The sequence below is a fragment of the Gymnoscopelus microlampas genome (assembly GCF_963454915.1).
Source record: "Gymnoscopelus microlampas genome assembly, chromosome: 14".
Lineage (NCBI taxonomy): Eukaryota > Metazoa > Chordata > Actinopteri > Myctophiformes > Myctophidae > Gymnoscopelus > Gymnoscopelus microlampas.
In genome coordinates this window covers 5,720,770-5,734,429 of record NC_139951.1, presented here as the reverse complement: position 1 = coordinate 5,734,429, position 13,660 = coordinate 5,720,770, and the positions used below count along the sequence as shown (strand labels likewise).

Genomic DNA, 13,660 nt, shown 5'->3' with positions numbered 1-13,660 from the left:
GTGAACTGTTAATGATCTCAATGTTTCAGAAGCAAAGTTGCAACTGTGCAGGATAAGTTAGAAAATATCTAAAACTTCAAAAGCCTCTTTGGTTCATACTTGGACTAACAAAGCGGGTGTTGAATAAACTCCAGCTTATTCATAATTCATAAGCATCAACTAAAAACCAAAAGCTTTGAACACATCAGTGATCACTCCCGTTCTCTTCAATGACTCCCAGTGAAACAATGAATTGATTTTAAAAGTGCTTCTCATTATTTTTAAATCTATAAATGGCTTAGCTCCTTCTTACATTATTGATACAGTATGCTCACACAATACCCCAAACATCCCTTAGAAACCATATTTTATATTTGTTGATTTAAAAATAGCAGATCTACAAGCTCACAGCGCGTGATCCGCTGTGAGCTTGCATGCTACAGTATATAGTTTTTTAAAAATCTAGACAATTTATTTCTTTTTTTTTAATCCCACGATTTTGTAACCCATTTTTTCACCCAGTGCCAATAGCCTATGTAATCCTGGGCGCTACTCTCCCTCTGCCAGCCTGGGGAGAGACCCGAACTGAGCTCATGCTTCCTTCAATGCTTGAGGAGCGAGCAGGCCGCTTCTTATCACCTGACAGGGGGAGTTTCCCCGTTAGGACGTAGCGCGTGGAAGGAGCACGTTATTCCAAACAGTTCCTTTCCCCTCCATCAGGCGCCCCGGCTGACCAGGGGGAGGCAGTATAGAGACCAGGATTACTGCATGTTTTTGTGAGGGTATTAACTACCCTAGGGGACACGGGGAGAACTAGCCCTAGAATGTCTGATCTTACATACATTTCATGTACTTCAAATACACAGTCATAGCTCGGTCTGGCCGTCGCACTGTGAGCAGCACAATTTGCGTGCCGTAAAAGTGCTCTAAACTCCGTCTGTACTCACCCAATAATGAATTCCTAAGACTTGGAGTCAGATAGTGTCCTCTAGGTTTCATATCCATTTGAAAGTTCTGCCAGAAAACGTGTGTTTAGTCAAATATCTCAACGTTTCCACAAGCTGCACACGGACGACTTCCTGCACGGGCGAGGGGCCCAGAATGAGTGCAGGACTGAATATACCTAAACTTCCTTTGGGAAGCACACATGTTTGGGGCACACAATTGGCAGGTGATGTGATTCATTACCCCGCACCAATCACAACGCACCTGTCAATTGTGTGTCCCATTCGTTTGTGCTTCCCTGTGTCAATTTGTGATGACGTTTGTGGTGATCCGAGGAAGTTTTGATAAATAGGCTCTATTCACAGCAGCCATATTATGAAGACATTCACAGGTGTTACCAATGATACTAATGAAGGCTCTGTTCCATTCTGGTCAAACAGAGTCAGGGTGCTGATATTGTGCATGTTGGCCCACTGGAAACACTCTGTTACACCAGTGGGTCTACAGTTGGGGTCCAGTAGTCTCGCGTCACCAGACTACTATTCCACAATCTCTGAATGCTAATATAGAGCCTGGGACTCCACTTCCCGAAAGCTGTGTAACGGAAGTTGTTCAGACCGGAAAGACATTCGACCAATCACGACGCGGTGCCCGCGGACCTGTAGTCCTAGTGGAAACAGAACCGAGGCGGAAGCATAGTCATAGGAGCGGTAGATTCATGTTATTTGTGCGAGGATTGTTTATCACAGAAAACTGAGAAAGGTATCATGGAATTAACGCCGAAAAAAATGTGAAAGAAGACACTAGTAGACATAAACGATGTTTATGAGATTCGTTGATTCCAGTCGGACTCTGCACAATGCTGAAACGGACGTGGGTAGGGGAGGGGCATCCGCTTTCCACTTACACATGATCAGAGCTTCCGAGTCCCAGACTGTATGTCGGAAACATTTGTAAATTGTGGGAGGCAACAGTCTGGCCACGCGAGACTAGGGTCCAGGGACCCTCATGTGCTTCCAAATGGCCCCTTACAGGTGTGTAACTCTGAGAGTGTACAAATGGAACCAAATGGACCCGTAAGGGTCCATTTGGTTCCATTTGTACACTCTCAGAGTTGTGGGGGTCGTGGACACCACTGTGCTACACTAAATGGAACAGAGCCTTCATTAGTATCATTGGTAACACCTGTGAAAGAAGTGATAATATGGCTGCTGTGCATAGAGCATATTCGGTCCTTCACTCAAGTCTGGCCCCTTGCCCGTACAGAAAGTCGTCCGTGTGCAGCTCGTGGAAAAGTGGAAATATTTGACTAAACACACATTTTCTGGCAGAACTTTCAAATGGATATGAAACTGTAGGACAATATCTGACTCCAAGTCTTAGGAATTAATTATTGGGTGAGTACAGACGGAGTTTAGAGCACTTTTACGGCGCGCAAATTGTGCTGCTCACAGCGCGACGGCCACACCGAGCCATGTGTATGTATGTAATATCACAGACATTCTAGGGCTAGGGGAGAACATGCAAACTCCACACAGAGTAGACCCTTTCACCAACCCCACCTAGGGTATGGGCACTGATGACGTGGTAGGAGAGAACACGGCCCCAGCGCCCACAGCATCCCCGGCGGGAATCGAACCCAGGACCTTCTAGCTGTGAGGCGACAGCGCTACCGACTACGCTACCGTGCCCCAAAATCTAGACAGTTTCTGAAACTTTTTTAAAAACTTGGGGGTCCTTGACACGAAAAGGTTTGAGTACCACTGCCTTAGATCATCAGATAATGGTCTCATTAAACAGAATAAATTATATATCAGGCTATGGTGCCTTCAGTTATTATGGGCCAACTCTCTGCAATTTTCTGCAACAGTGTCTTCTGGTAAAAGCAGACCAGCCTCTTTTCACAGGCTTTTAGTTAACCCATTCAAACCTGGGGACGCATCTGTGTAACCACTTTAGCCATATTTTATACTTTGGGCTTGTTCAAAAATAGCAGATCTACAAGCTCATAGCTTGTAGATCTGGTCAGGTTTGGGGGTCCTTGACATGAAAACTGATATTAAAGCAACATACGTTTTTTCAGAAAACTGTTATTTAGAAGACATAGAATCCCCAGAAGCAACGATTTGAGTTACAAATGTTAGCTTTAATTTGTTTTATATTATATTCAAAGATTTGCACTCGGTGCCGCGCTATGAGCTTGTAGATCTGCTATTTTTTGAATGTCCAAAGAAATCAAAAAATGACACCGATTCTTGCCCGGTCTGAATGGGTTAAGTTTTGGCACGTATGATCTTTGCCTCTTTTCTGCTTTTCATTTTGAAGCACATTGAGTGCTAGGCCTGTCGTCGCATGGAACTTGTTACATAAATAAACTTTGACTTGTCCTCGCTTGCCTTGGCTATAATGACTGCTGTGCTTGAAGCTAATGACTGGTGATAGTGAGTGATCACATTTAGAGCGTGTCCCAGACAGGCTCCAAGCCACTTGTCTGATCTTTTAATAACTTTGTGAATCTGTTTGTAACCTGAGGTGGTACAAACAGAAAGTCTCTCTCCCAGTTGTCTGAAATGGCTTTTAAAAGACTTTTGAAGACTAACTTTTAAGACTAACTAAGGTGTTTTTTTATCATTGATTATTATGTTATTGTGTTGAATTGTCACTGATGTTTTATTTAACTTATTATGTCAAGTGTATTATTATTATTATTTAGTATTATTATTATTATTAGTAGTATTATTATTATTATTACGTTTGAAACTATACTAGCAAGGCTCTGTAATGCTTTATCAATGACTCATAATACATATTCATTTTGGTATAATTTGGTTATTTAAAAAATGTCCTCTCCTTAGACATACATATATCTTTTGCATTGCATTATTATGGGTTGGTTGGGGATCAGTTTATTACCCATCTATTCACGCCACCTTTTGCTATAGCAGATCATTACAATCATCAGTCAGTTGTCATTGTTTATTTTTTATAATACCCAATGTGAGGTCAGATGAATGATTCAAATCTGGGCCATCATGATTTCAAACTAAATTAAACACCTTTATTCACATTAAAGGTTGTTTCTCTACATGTAGAATCAGTTGTAGGTTTTGTTTTCACATCATTTTTGATGTGGCTGATTGATGTGCAGACATACTACAGTTTGTTCTCTCATAACAAATGTTGGGCGTAATGTCCAATACCATTCCTTTTTTATTGCATATTATTGCATATCCAAAGCACAAGCTTGTAGATCTGCTATTTTCACTACTTTCATGCGACACTTACATTACGTATGAATGAAGTAGGACATTAATATACGGGGGGAAAAAACACCAAAAGTGGAGAAAAAAAGTGAAATTATGGAGAGATGAGATTTCAAATATGGAGCAAATATGGTAGATACTGTACACCCATGAGGGCCATTATGAATACAACAACATAATGTACATGATTGAGTGTTCCAACTACACATACTGTATATTCATATACTGTTTTGAACCAAATTAACCCATTAAGACATGAGGCCTGATTCTACAAATGTCTTCTACATTTGTAACAGTTTTTTGAAGAAAAAAAAACGTATGTTGCTATAGTGGTTCTCAAACTTTTTTCATGTCAAGGACCACCCAAAATGGCATGTATTTGGGCGGCGGACCCCCTCATTTCAAAATATCTTGTTCCAGGGACCCCGAGAAGGAAAGATTTTAGTAAAAAAAGAAAAAAGCTTTAAAAAATATTATATTCAAAGATTTGCATGAATTTTCACGATTTTTCAAAAAAATAGCAGATCTACAAGCTCATAGCGCGGCACTCGGTGCCACGCTATGAGCTTGTATATCTGCTATTTTTGAATAGCCCAAAGAAATCTAAAATGACACAGATGCGTTCCCGGTCTTAATGGGTTAAGAAATGGAACTATTCGTTTTTGAATCTACCATGATACGTAGCGTATATATCACCTCCCTCGGGAATGCACTGTACGGTCTACCAGGGCCGTTCCTACGCCTACTGTAAGATTGTCGAGAGGCAAGCGAGTCTTTTACAAATGTGAGCTGTCTTAGGAAGCAGAAATGGGGGACAGGGGAGGGGGGATAGGGGAGGGGGGTCCTATATATAAAAGAACCATTTCCTTTGTTCAACTTCAAACAACCGTAATATTCCCACCAGGGGCAATTAGTTTCCAGCGGCTTGTACGACTTGCCTTGACAGAAATGTACGCTTAATGGCAGCCATTTAGAATGGATGTTCACACAGGTAATTTAAATACACACATACCACTTCTGTTGCGAGTCGACCTCCATGCAGTAGTATAGCACAGAGACCGACTACGTTCCGTCTGCGCTTTTCCAAAATGGCGGCCTCTGCGGTATAGGCTACGCCGTGTTGTCTGTGTTCCGGGGAACATAGGTACGGTCCCCCCAGTGGTGGATAAAGTACTCAAATGTTTTACTTAAATAAAAGTATCAAAACTGCAGTGTAGAAGTACTCTGTTACAAGTAAAAGTCCAGAATAATACATTTCCTTGTGTAAAAGTACAAAAGTATTGGTATCAAAATGTATTCCCGTGAAAAGTACTCGTTATGCAGAATGTCCCATTTCACAAGTTTTCATGCATAAAATGTCAAAAAATCTTTTGAAAATAGCAGATCTACAAGCTCACAATGTGTCGCATCGCAAAGCATTGTGAGCTTGTAGATCTGCTATTTTCAAATGGCCAAAATGTATAGGGCTGAAGTGGTTAATGTATGTTTTGTAATAATAATCAAAATCTACAAAGTAACTAGTAACTAAAGTTTTCAAATAATTGTAGTGGAGTAAAAGCACAATATTTGCCTCTGAGATGTAGTGGAGTAGAAGTAAAAGTACAGAAAATTGGAAATACTCCAGTAAAGTAAAAAATACCTCAAAATGTAACTTAAGTACAGTACTTGAGTAAATGTACTTAGTTACTTTACACCGCTGGTAGTACCCGACACCAGGGTCTACATTTCTCAAGGGAAGAGTAGGGGAGACCACCTCCCAAGCACTGCAGATGTGCCTACAAATGATATTGTATTAACATGCTGTACCATACAGACTGGTTAAAATAACATTTTATACACTAACATATCATAGCTGCTGCTAGAAACCTCATTATGTCAAAAACCTGTTTCAGGATTCAAATCAAAGCTTGTAGATCGGCTATTTTTGCACATTTTGTGGGACACTGTAGTATGACGAACTAGAGCACTTTTTTTTAGCACAAACGCACAAAATTATGAAAAATACATCAAAAGTCTATGAAGATGAGAGGTTTCTGCCTGACAGCAACGCTATGTTTCCTGATTGCAGCTTTAATGAAATATAACAAATAAAAACAAAATCATGCCAAAGGAGTTTTGCGCAATTACGACAGGGTGAAAACATCACTAGCCGTAAAGGCAGCTACAGTACTTACTTCACACAGAGTCCAACCGAACAAGGACATTTTTCGGACGGCCAAACCGGAAAAAAAAGGTTCGGACAGACAAATGCTAAGACATACTGCCACACCGAACTGGTGTTCTGAACACCAGACCCCGCCCACTCAGTAATCTGCCCAGCAACACCACGGCTCGCTATGCCGCTCTCTGGAGCCACAGAAGCAATGTAGTGTGATGGTGTGACAGGGTGAATAGATCACTATAGTAGTGTGACAGGTTGAATAGATCACTATAGCAGTGTGACAGGGTGAATAGATCACTGTAGCAGTGTGACAGGGTGAATAGATCACTATAGCAGTGTGACAGGGTGAATAGATCACTATAGCAGTGTGACAGGGTGAATAGATCACTGTAGCAGTGTGACAGGGTGAATAGTGACAGGGTGAGTAGATCAGTTTGAGGTTTAAGCTCAGAGCAGTGGATCTGCAGGTCACGGACCGCACACCAAATATCCGCTCCAAAGACCCATGGGAACGTTTGTCCAGTTGGCATCCCTTGGACAGCCACACTGCTCCGCCGGTTTTGCATGATGCACATTAGCATCTCAGGAGTGAGAGATACATTCACGTAGCTTACTGTATGTTAACCAGGGATTAGTGGAAGAGAAAGGGGAGAGAGAGAGCGGCATGCACACGCACGCACACACACACACACACACACACACACACACACACACACACACACACACACACACACACACACACACACACACACACACACACACACACACACACACACACACACACACACACACACACACACACACACACAGGTAAAAGAAAGCCTGAGGTGGAATAGTTTCACTGTGGGTGTACTTGACTAGGACATCCACCTGGCATAATGAGCAATGAAGTTCATGTCACCATCTAGTGTACGGAGGGTGAAATTGCATGACCTCTGTGGTTCCTGCACCACAAATACACTGCAGACAGATGAATGACTGAGAGAGAGAGAGAGAGAGAGAGAGAGAGAGAGAGAGAGAGGCAGAGAGAGAGAGAGGCAGAGGGCAGACAGACACGGTTTTGAAGAATGGAGAGGGTGTTTGTTTGGAAAACAAAAGAGGATCAATGCCACCAGGGTTATGGATCAGAGACAGCAAGCAAAGAAACACACACACACACGCGCGCGCGCGCTCGCTCACCTGCAGTGCCTGTGTACGCCAGCCACAGTCCGGATGATGGAGCACTCCCCTTCGTTGAGGCAGAAGGCCAGGTCCTTGTCTTCCACGCAGGGCTTGAAGACCTCAGATCCTCCTCGCAGGCTAGGAGACGTAGGGGCCACCGCTAAGAGACAGCGACAGAGGACACAGAGAGAGAGATGGAAAGAAAGACCCCGGTTAGTGCTGCGATGCAACTAGTACACAACTCATTCTGACCCGGTTATTAGTACCGCAGTGAACCAAATATGACTCATCCTGACTATGGGATGACTATATGGCATCCGGAACCGGGGGGAACCGGATCCGACAACATTGAGGAACCGAACTCGGTTCAACCATAACCAACCAACCATAACTCTGAGAGTATACAAATGGAACCAAATGGGCCCGTAAAAAACTGCTTGTTTACTTCCTGTCTATTTGTTATGGAAAAACAAGCCACATTCAACTGGTTACAACTAGGTAACATTTTTTTTCCTCGATTCTACAAGACCCCCTTGTATGTAATGAGGCCGTGAGGACAGCGATAACCGAAAATATTACATGATTTTTCAAAGGTAGGTGAACACGCTTGTTTTCGCTGGCACTGGGGTGACGCTATTACACTTTTACTCTCGGCAGTTAAAGAGTTAAAGGGAACACGTCTTGTTCATTCAAAACTGCATTTGAAACTAACTGAGGTACTGATGTGTTCTTTGACAGGAGGCGGAGCTTGAGGTGGCAGAATTGAGGATGCTATTCACATTAGGAGTGACAAGGAGATAGCAATTATGACTACATTTAGAGGATCAGATAGATGGATACCTTTATTATGGGGAAATCAGTCGCCCAGAGGCGGCACAGCAGTTAAGGTTACAGAGTTACACGTAAAGGGTAAGAAAAAGGAAAAGTACTGTTGTGTACACAAGGCAGAAGGAAAACAACAAGAAGCATCAACAACACAGAGCAATGGTAAAAACAAATAAAGTGTCCATTACAGTCGAACCCGATACGATAGGCCATTATTTGTGTTTTTTGACGAGATACAACATTTTGACGAGACACAACATAAGTGTCTCGCTGTATCTCGTCAAAAAACACAAATAATGGCCTGGCGTATCGTATCGGGTTCGAATCCTGATCCCGACGACCTTTGCTGCGTATCCCCCCCATCTCTCTCCCCATTTCCTGTCAGTCTACTGTATATCTATCAATAAAATGCAGGAAAAAAAAGGCAGATGATCTGCTGCGGCCGACAGAAGGAGACGTGCTCTTTGAAGCGAGATGCAGCACTGAGTGGCTCTCAGGCATCAGTCAGCCTATAGCAAGTTGACAGACCAATCGTTCAAGGCTTCTAAAAATAGATGGTTGATGTTTCTTTTTTTTTTCTCCCTCCCAACTTCATTAACTTTGAATGATGTTGCTCCATTATGAAAGAGGCCGTGCACAAGTTCTAATGCAGCCTAATTGTAACTGAAACAATTTAATGATAACAATTATCATTGAATAATGTCAGAGATGACTTTTATTCCATTTTAAAGAGAGTGTTTTTTTATTATGATTATATACCAATTTGCTATTTTAGGCCTCCTATTAGTGTGGTGTGAAAAATGACTTCTTGGTGATTGTAGCTACTAGAACTGAGACACTCCATATGTTGAAGCCAGTATCCGAATGACCTTCATTTAACGGCTGGTCATTAAATATCCTTTGTTGAAACAACTGTAATAACTATATGCTGTAGTTAATGGATGTTTAAAGGATTCATAAGTACTGCTGTTGACTACTGTAATTTATTTTCTCTGGCCTTTGAGCACATGCTAATCCAATACTCCACGACTACCGACTCTACCTCACTATTTTCTGCTATGCATGTTCTAATAGTTTTTAATTGCTGTGTGTGTTTTATTGTGTTGTATTTTTGCATTGTATGTAATTGTAACATTGTTGTTTCTATTGCTGTGTTGTATAGCACTTTGGTTGGCTTCGGTCATTGTAATGTTCTATAAATACATTTTTAGTTGAGTTGAGGAAGCTGAATACTGAATGTACGATCCTCTAGACAAAGGCTTCAGTTTCAGATCAAGTCAGCCATCCTGACAGTGGTGTAAAGTAAAGTACATTTACTCAAGTACTGTACCCAAGTAGGCTACAATTTTGAGGTCTTTTTACTTTCTTCAGTGTTTCCAATTTTCAGTACTTTTAATTCTACTCCACTACATCGCAGATAAAACATGTTTTACTCCACTACAATTATTTGAAAGCTTTAGTTACTAGTTTGCAGATTTGGATTATTATCACAAAACACACATTAACCACTTCAGCCCTATATATATTTCGGCCATTTGTAAATAGCCGATCTACAAGCTCACAATTTGTCGCGATGCGACACATTGTGAGCTTGTAGATCTGCTATTGTCAAATGATTTTAATACATTTTGAACTTGTGAAATGGGTCATTCTGCACAATGAGTACTTTTACTTTTACTTTTGTTACTTTAAATATATTTTGATGCCAATACTTTTTGTGCATTTTGAATACTGGAATTGTACTTGTAACAGGGTATTTCTACATTGCAGTATTGCTACTTTTACTTAAGTAAAACATGTGAGTACTTCTTCCATCACTGCAAAAATCTGCGACCATATTACAAAAGGCAAGGCTACTAAGCATTCAGTTCAGGTCAGTTACTGAGCCCCACACAAACACAATGATACAGCTCTCCAGGCCTCTAAGACGCTGGATAAGGATTTAATCTTCTCATATCAATTCCACAAATCCCCAGGGTGTAACATTGAAAAGGTGATCTATTCCAATACGAGATGCAACGTCAATAACAGAAGATAGAGTCTCTCTGCTGCATGCGGCACATGTCCCTGACAATAATAGTCATTTTGTTTCGAGTCTTTCTTAGAGCCTATAGTTAACACTGTATAAAACAGAGGTTCCAAAACGTGGGGTTTTAGAACCCCATTGGTTCTCAAAGTGGGGTCCGGGACCCCCAGGGGTCCTTGAGGGAGTTCCAGGGGGTCCCCAGCTAAATGATAGATAGTTAGGAACCAAAATGGACCCTTATGGGTCTGTAACTCTGGGATTGTACAAATGGAACCAAATGGACCCTGACGGGTCCATTTGGTTCCATTTGTACACTCTCAGAGTTAAATTATCATGGATTTTACAATATAAATTGGGGTCCCAGATATAGAAATGCCATTAAATGGGGGTCCGTAGCCTTATGCATGTCAAACTGGGGGTCCATGAAATTAAACATGGTTGAGAATCACTGCTAGAGCCGTAAATATCTTCTCTCATGGGGGTCCCTGGCATATCTTTTCAAATGGGGTTCGCAAGCTAACAAGTATCAATGTAGGGGTCCTTGAAATGAAATACTTTGAGAACCAGTCTATATTATTATTAGTTTAATTACTTTTTTTATGTCCAATGTATTTGTTTTTAAGTTCATAAAGTTAACAAGTATAACTAGATGCAATTGAAATTAAATGACAATGTTACTTTTCAGGATTCCAATGAAAAAAATAGCAAACAATTATTCAGGATTCCAATTCCAAAATAGCAAAAATAGCTGATCTACAAGCTCAAAATGCGTCGCCTCGCGACGCATTTTGAGCTTGTAGATCAGCTAGTTTTGCAACTCTTGTGTGACATACTACTAGTACTGTATGTGGAGAGGGACACTATATTTCCACACTCACTCCAGGGGGCCCACACATCTTATCTACATATTTTAACTTTTTTTCGTAATTTAATGCCCTACTTAATGCCTAGTATGATACTAGAATGACGAAGGGGGGCATTAATTTAAGAAAAAAGTTTAAAATATGGAGATAAGATGCGTGGCCACCTGGAGTGAGTGTGTAAATATAGTCGCCCTCTCCATCATCAAAGTGTGCCACCCCTGGTGTATGATGGCCGTGACAACAGCCACACATTGAGATAAGGCTCCATAAACTCACACAATGCTGCTACCATTTGCATTCACCCACTCCACTATACCTTCGATTCATTCATTTGCGTTAGCAGTCATTTCTAAATACATGAAACACAACCAGTTTGTTTTGTTTGCACTGTTCATTAAGAACAATGTGCAAGTTGTTTAAGTCGTAATTAATGCATGCATCTTTGTTTGAGCAGCGGTGGAAAGTAACTAAGTACATGTACTGTACTTGAGTACAATTTTGAGGTAACCTTTTACTTTACCGGAGTATTTCCAATTGTCAATCATTTTACTTCTACTCCACTACATCTCAGAGGCAAATATTGTACTTTTACTCCACTACAATTATTTGGAAACTTTAGTTACTAGTTACTTTGCATAATATAAATATTATATTATAAAGCTACATAGGCCATTTGAAAATAGCAGATCTACAAGCTCACAATGTGTCGAATCGTAAACACGTTGTGAGCTTGTACATCTGCTATTTAGAAACTATTACTTTTACTTTTGGTACTTTATAAGTATATTTTGATGCCAATACTTTTGCACTTTTACTCAAGTAACATTTTGAACACAGGCCTTTTACTTGTAAGAGTATGTTTATATTGGGGTATTGCTACTTTTACTTAAGCAAAACATCTGAGCACTTCTTCCACCACTGTGTTTGAGTTACCTGAGCTGTTTCCTGGAACGCAAAAGCTGAGGCTGAGGGTGGAGCCAGCTTTTATGCTAAAGGGGGCGGGGCCAAGGACCATACCAAGAGACTTGATTGAAAGGGGGGTTTGGTTGCTTTTCAGTTAGTTATACGTGCAGTCTTCCCCTGTGTGTATTCATTGGTTTGGCCCACTTCATGTTGTGTTAAACATTATTTTCATTAGAGTTATGTGCTGTTGACCTACTTTTAAGGGCCATATCACCTGTTTGTTGGACATTTTGTGAATCATTTGTTGTTGTTGTTTTTTTCTAATTAAACAAACATTTGAGTTTGAAAACCTGCGTTGCCTCATACTTTGACTGCTTGGTCACAGGGTCCCAGAGATAAAATACATATAATAAAATAATGGAAAAAAAGTAAGTGATGGTGGAAAAAGTACTCAAATATTTTACTTAAAGTAAAAGTATCAATACTGCAATACTCTGTTACTATGTTACTCTGTTGTTAAGTATTCATAATATACTTGCGTAAAGGTACAAAAGTATTGGCATCAAAATGTACTTAAGTACCAAAAGTAAAAGTACTCAACATGCAGAGTGTCCCATTTCACAAGTGTTCAAAATGTATAAAAATCTTTTGAAAATAGCAGATCTACAAGCAGATTTACAAGCTCACAATGTGTCTCTTGTAGATCTGCTATTATGAAGTACATAGGAATAAGGTGTGTAATGTATGTTTTGTAATAATAATCAAAATCTACAAAGTAACTATAGTAACTAAAGTCTTCAATTAAAATTTGTAGTGGAGTAAAAGTACAATATTTGCCTCTGAGATGTAGTGGAGTAGAAGTAAAAGTATAGACAATTGGAAATACTCCAGTAAAGTAAAAGCACCTCAAAATTGTACTTAAATACAGAACTTGAGTAAATGTACTTGGTTACTTTCCAGCACTGCAAATGAGGATCCCTGTGCTAAGCATGTCAAACTGGGCGTCATTTACATTTAAAAGGCTGAGAATCACTGCTGTATGTGGCTGTATGCTGTTCTGGGCATTTGCACTCAATACATCGGTTCAATAGCAAGCACCCAGTATCCATGGTAACGGTGTGAAGCCTTTAGAAATGTCAGGAGTGGCTCGCAGCCTGTGAGACGTTCGAAATTACTTGTTTTATCAATGAGACAAAGAATGTCTCTCACAGGGGTTGTCCGACACAATATAAATGAGGCTTAACTCCTCTTCAGAAGGCAGCATTGACCAACATGTGAACAACAGACAAACACACTGGAGACAGTAAAGCAACACTTAGATCTCACAGCTTCAGGCATGTGTGAGTGCAGTGAGTCCATGCTTGCGTTGCCAAAGCGGCCATTGATTTGACTCTGTAAGCGTAAACACTGATGTGCTTACAGGAGAGAAGCCAAGGTCATGGATGTTGGACTACTGTACATCAAAAGGTGCTTTTTCACCCACAATGCAGCTGAACTGTGGCGTGAATCCACCTTGTAGCTTAATTCTATACTA

General features: G+C 40.6%; 1 protein-coding gene across 1 annotated transcript in view; it reads right to left on the bottom strand.

Annotated features, from left to right (window-relative positions):
* The window catches only part of nrg3b (neuregulin 3b), a gene marked incomplete at both ends in the record, with an annotated part of 427,460 nt that overhangs the window by 134,056 nt on the left and 279,744 nt on the right, over positions 1–13,660 (bottom strand). The window contains one exon of the mRNA XM_084077627.1: positions 7,528–7,669. Within this exon, the coding sequence (XP_083933753.1) occupies positions 7,528–7,669 (142 nt within the window). The remainder of the gene's footprint in view (positions 1–7,527; positions 7,670–13,660) is intronic.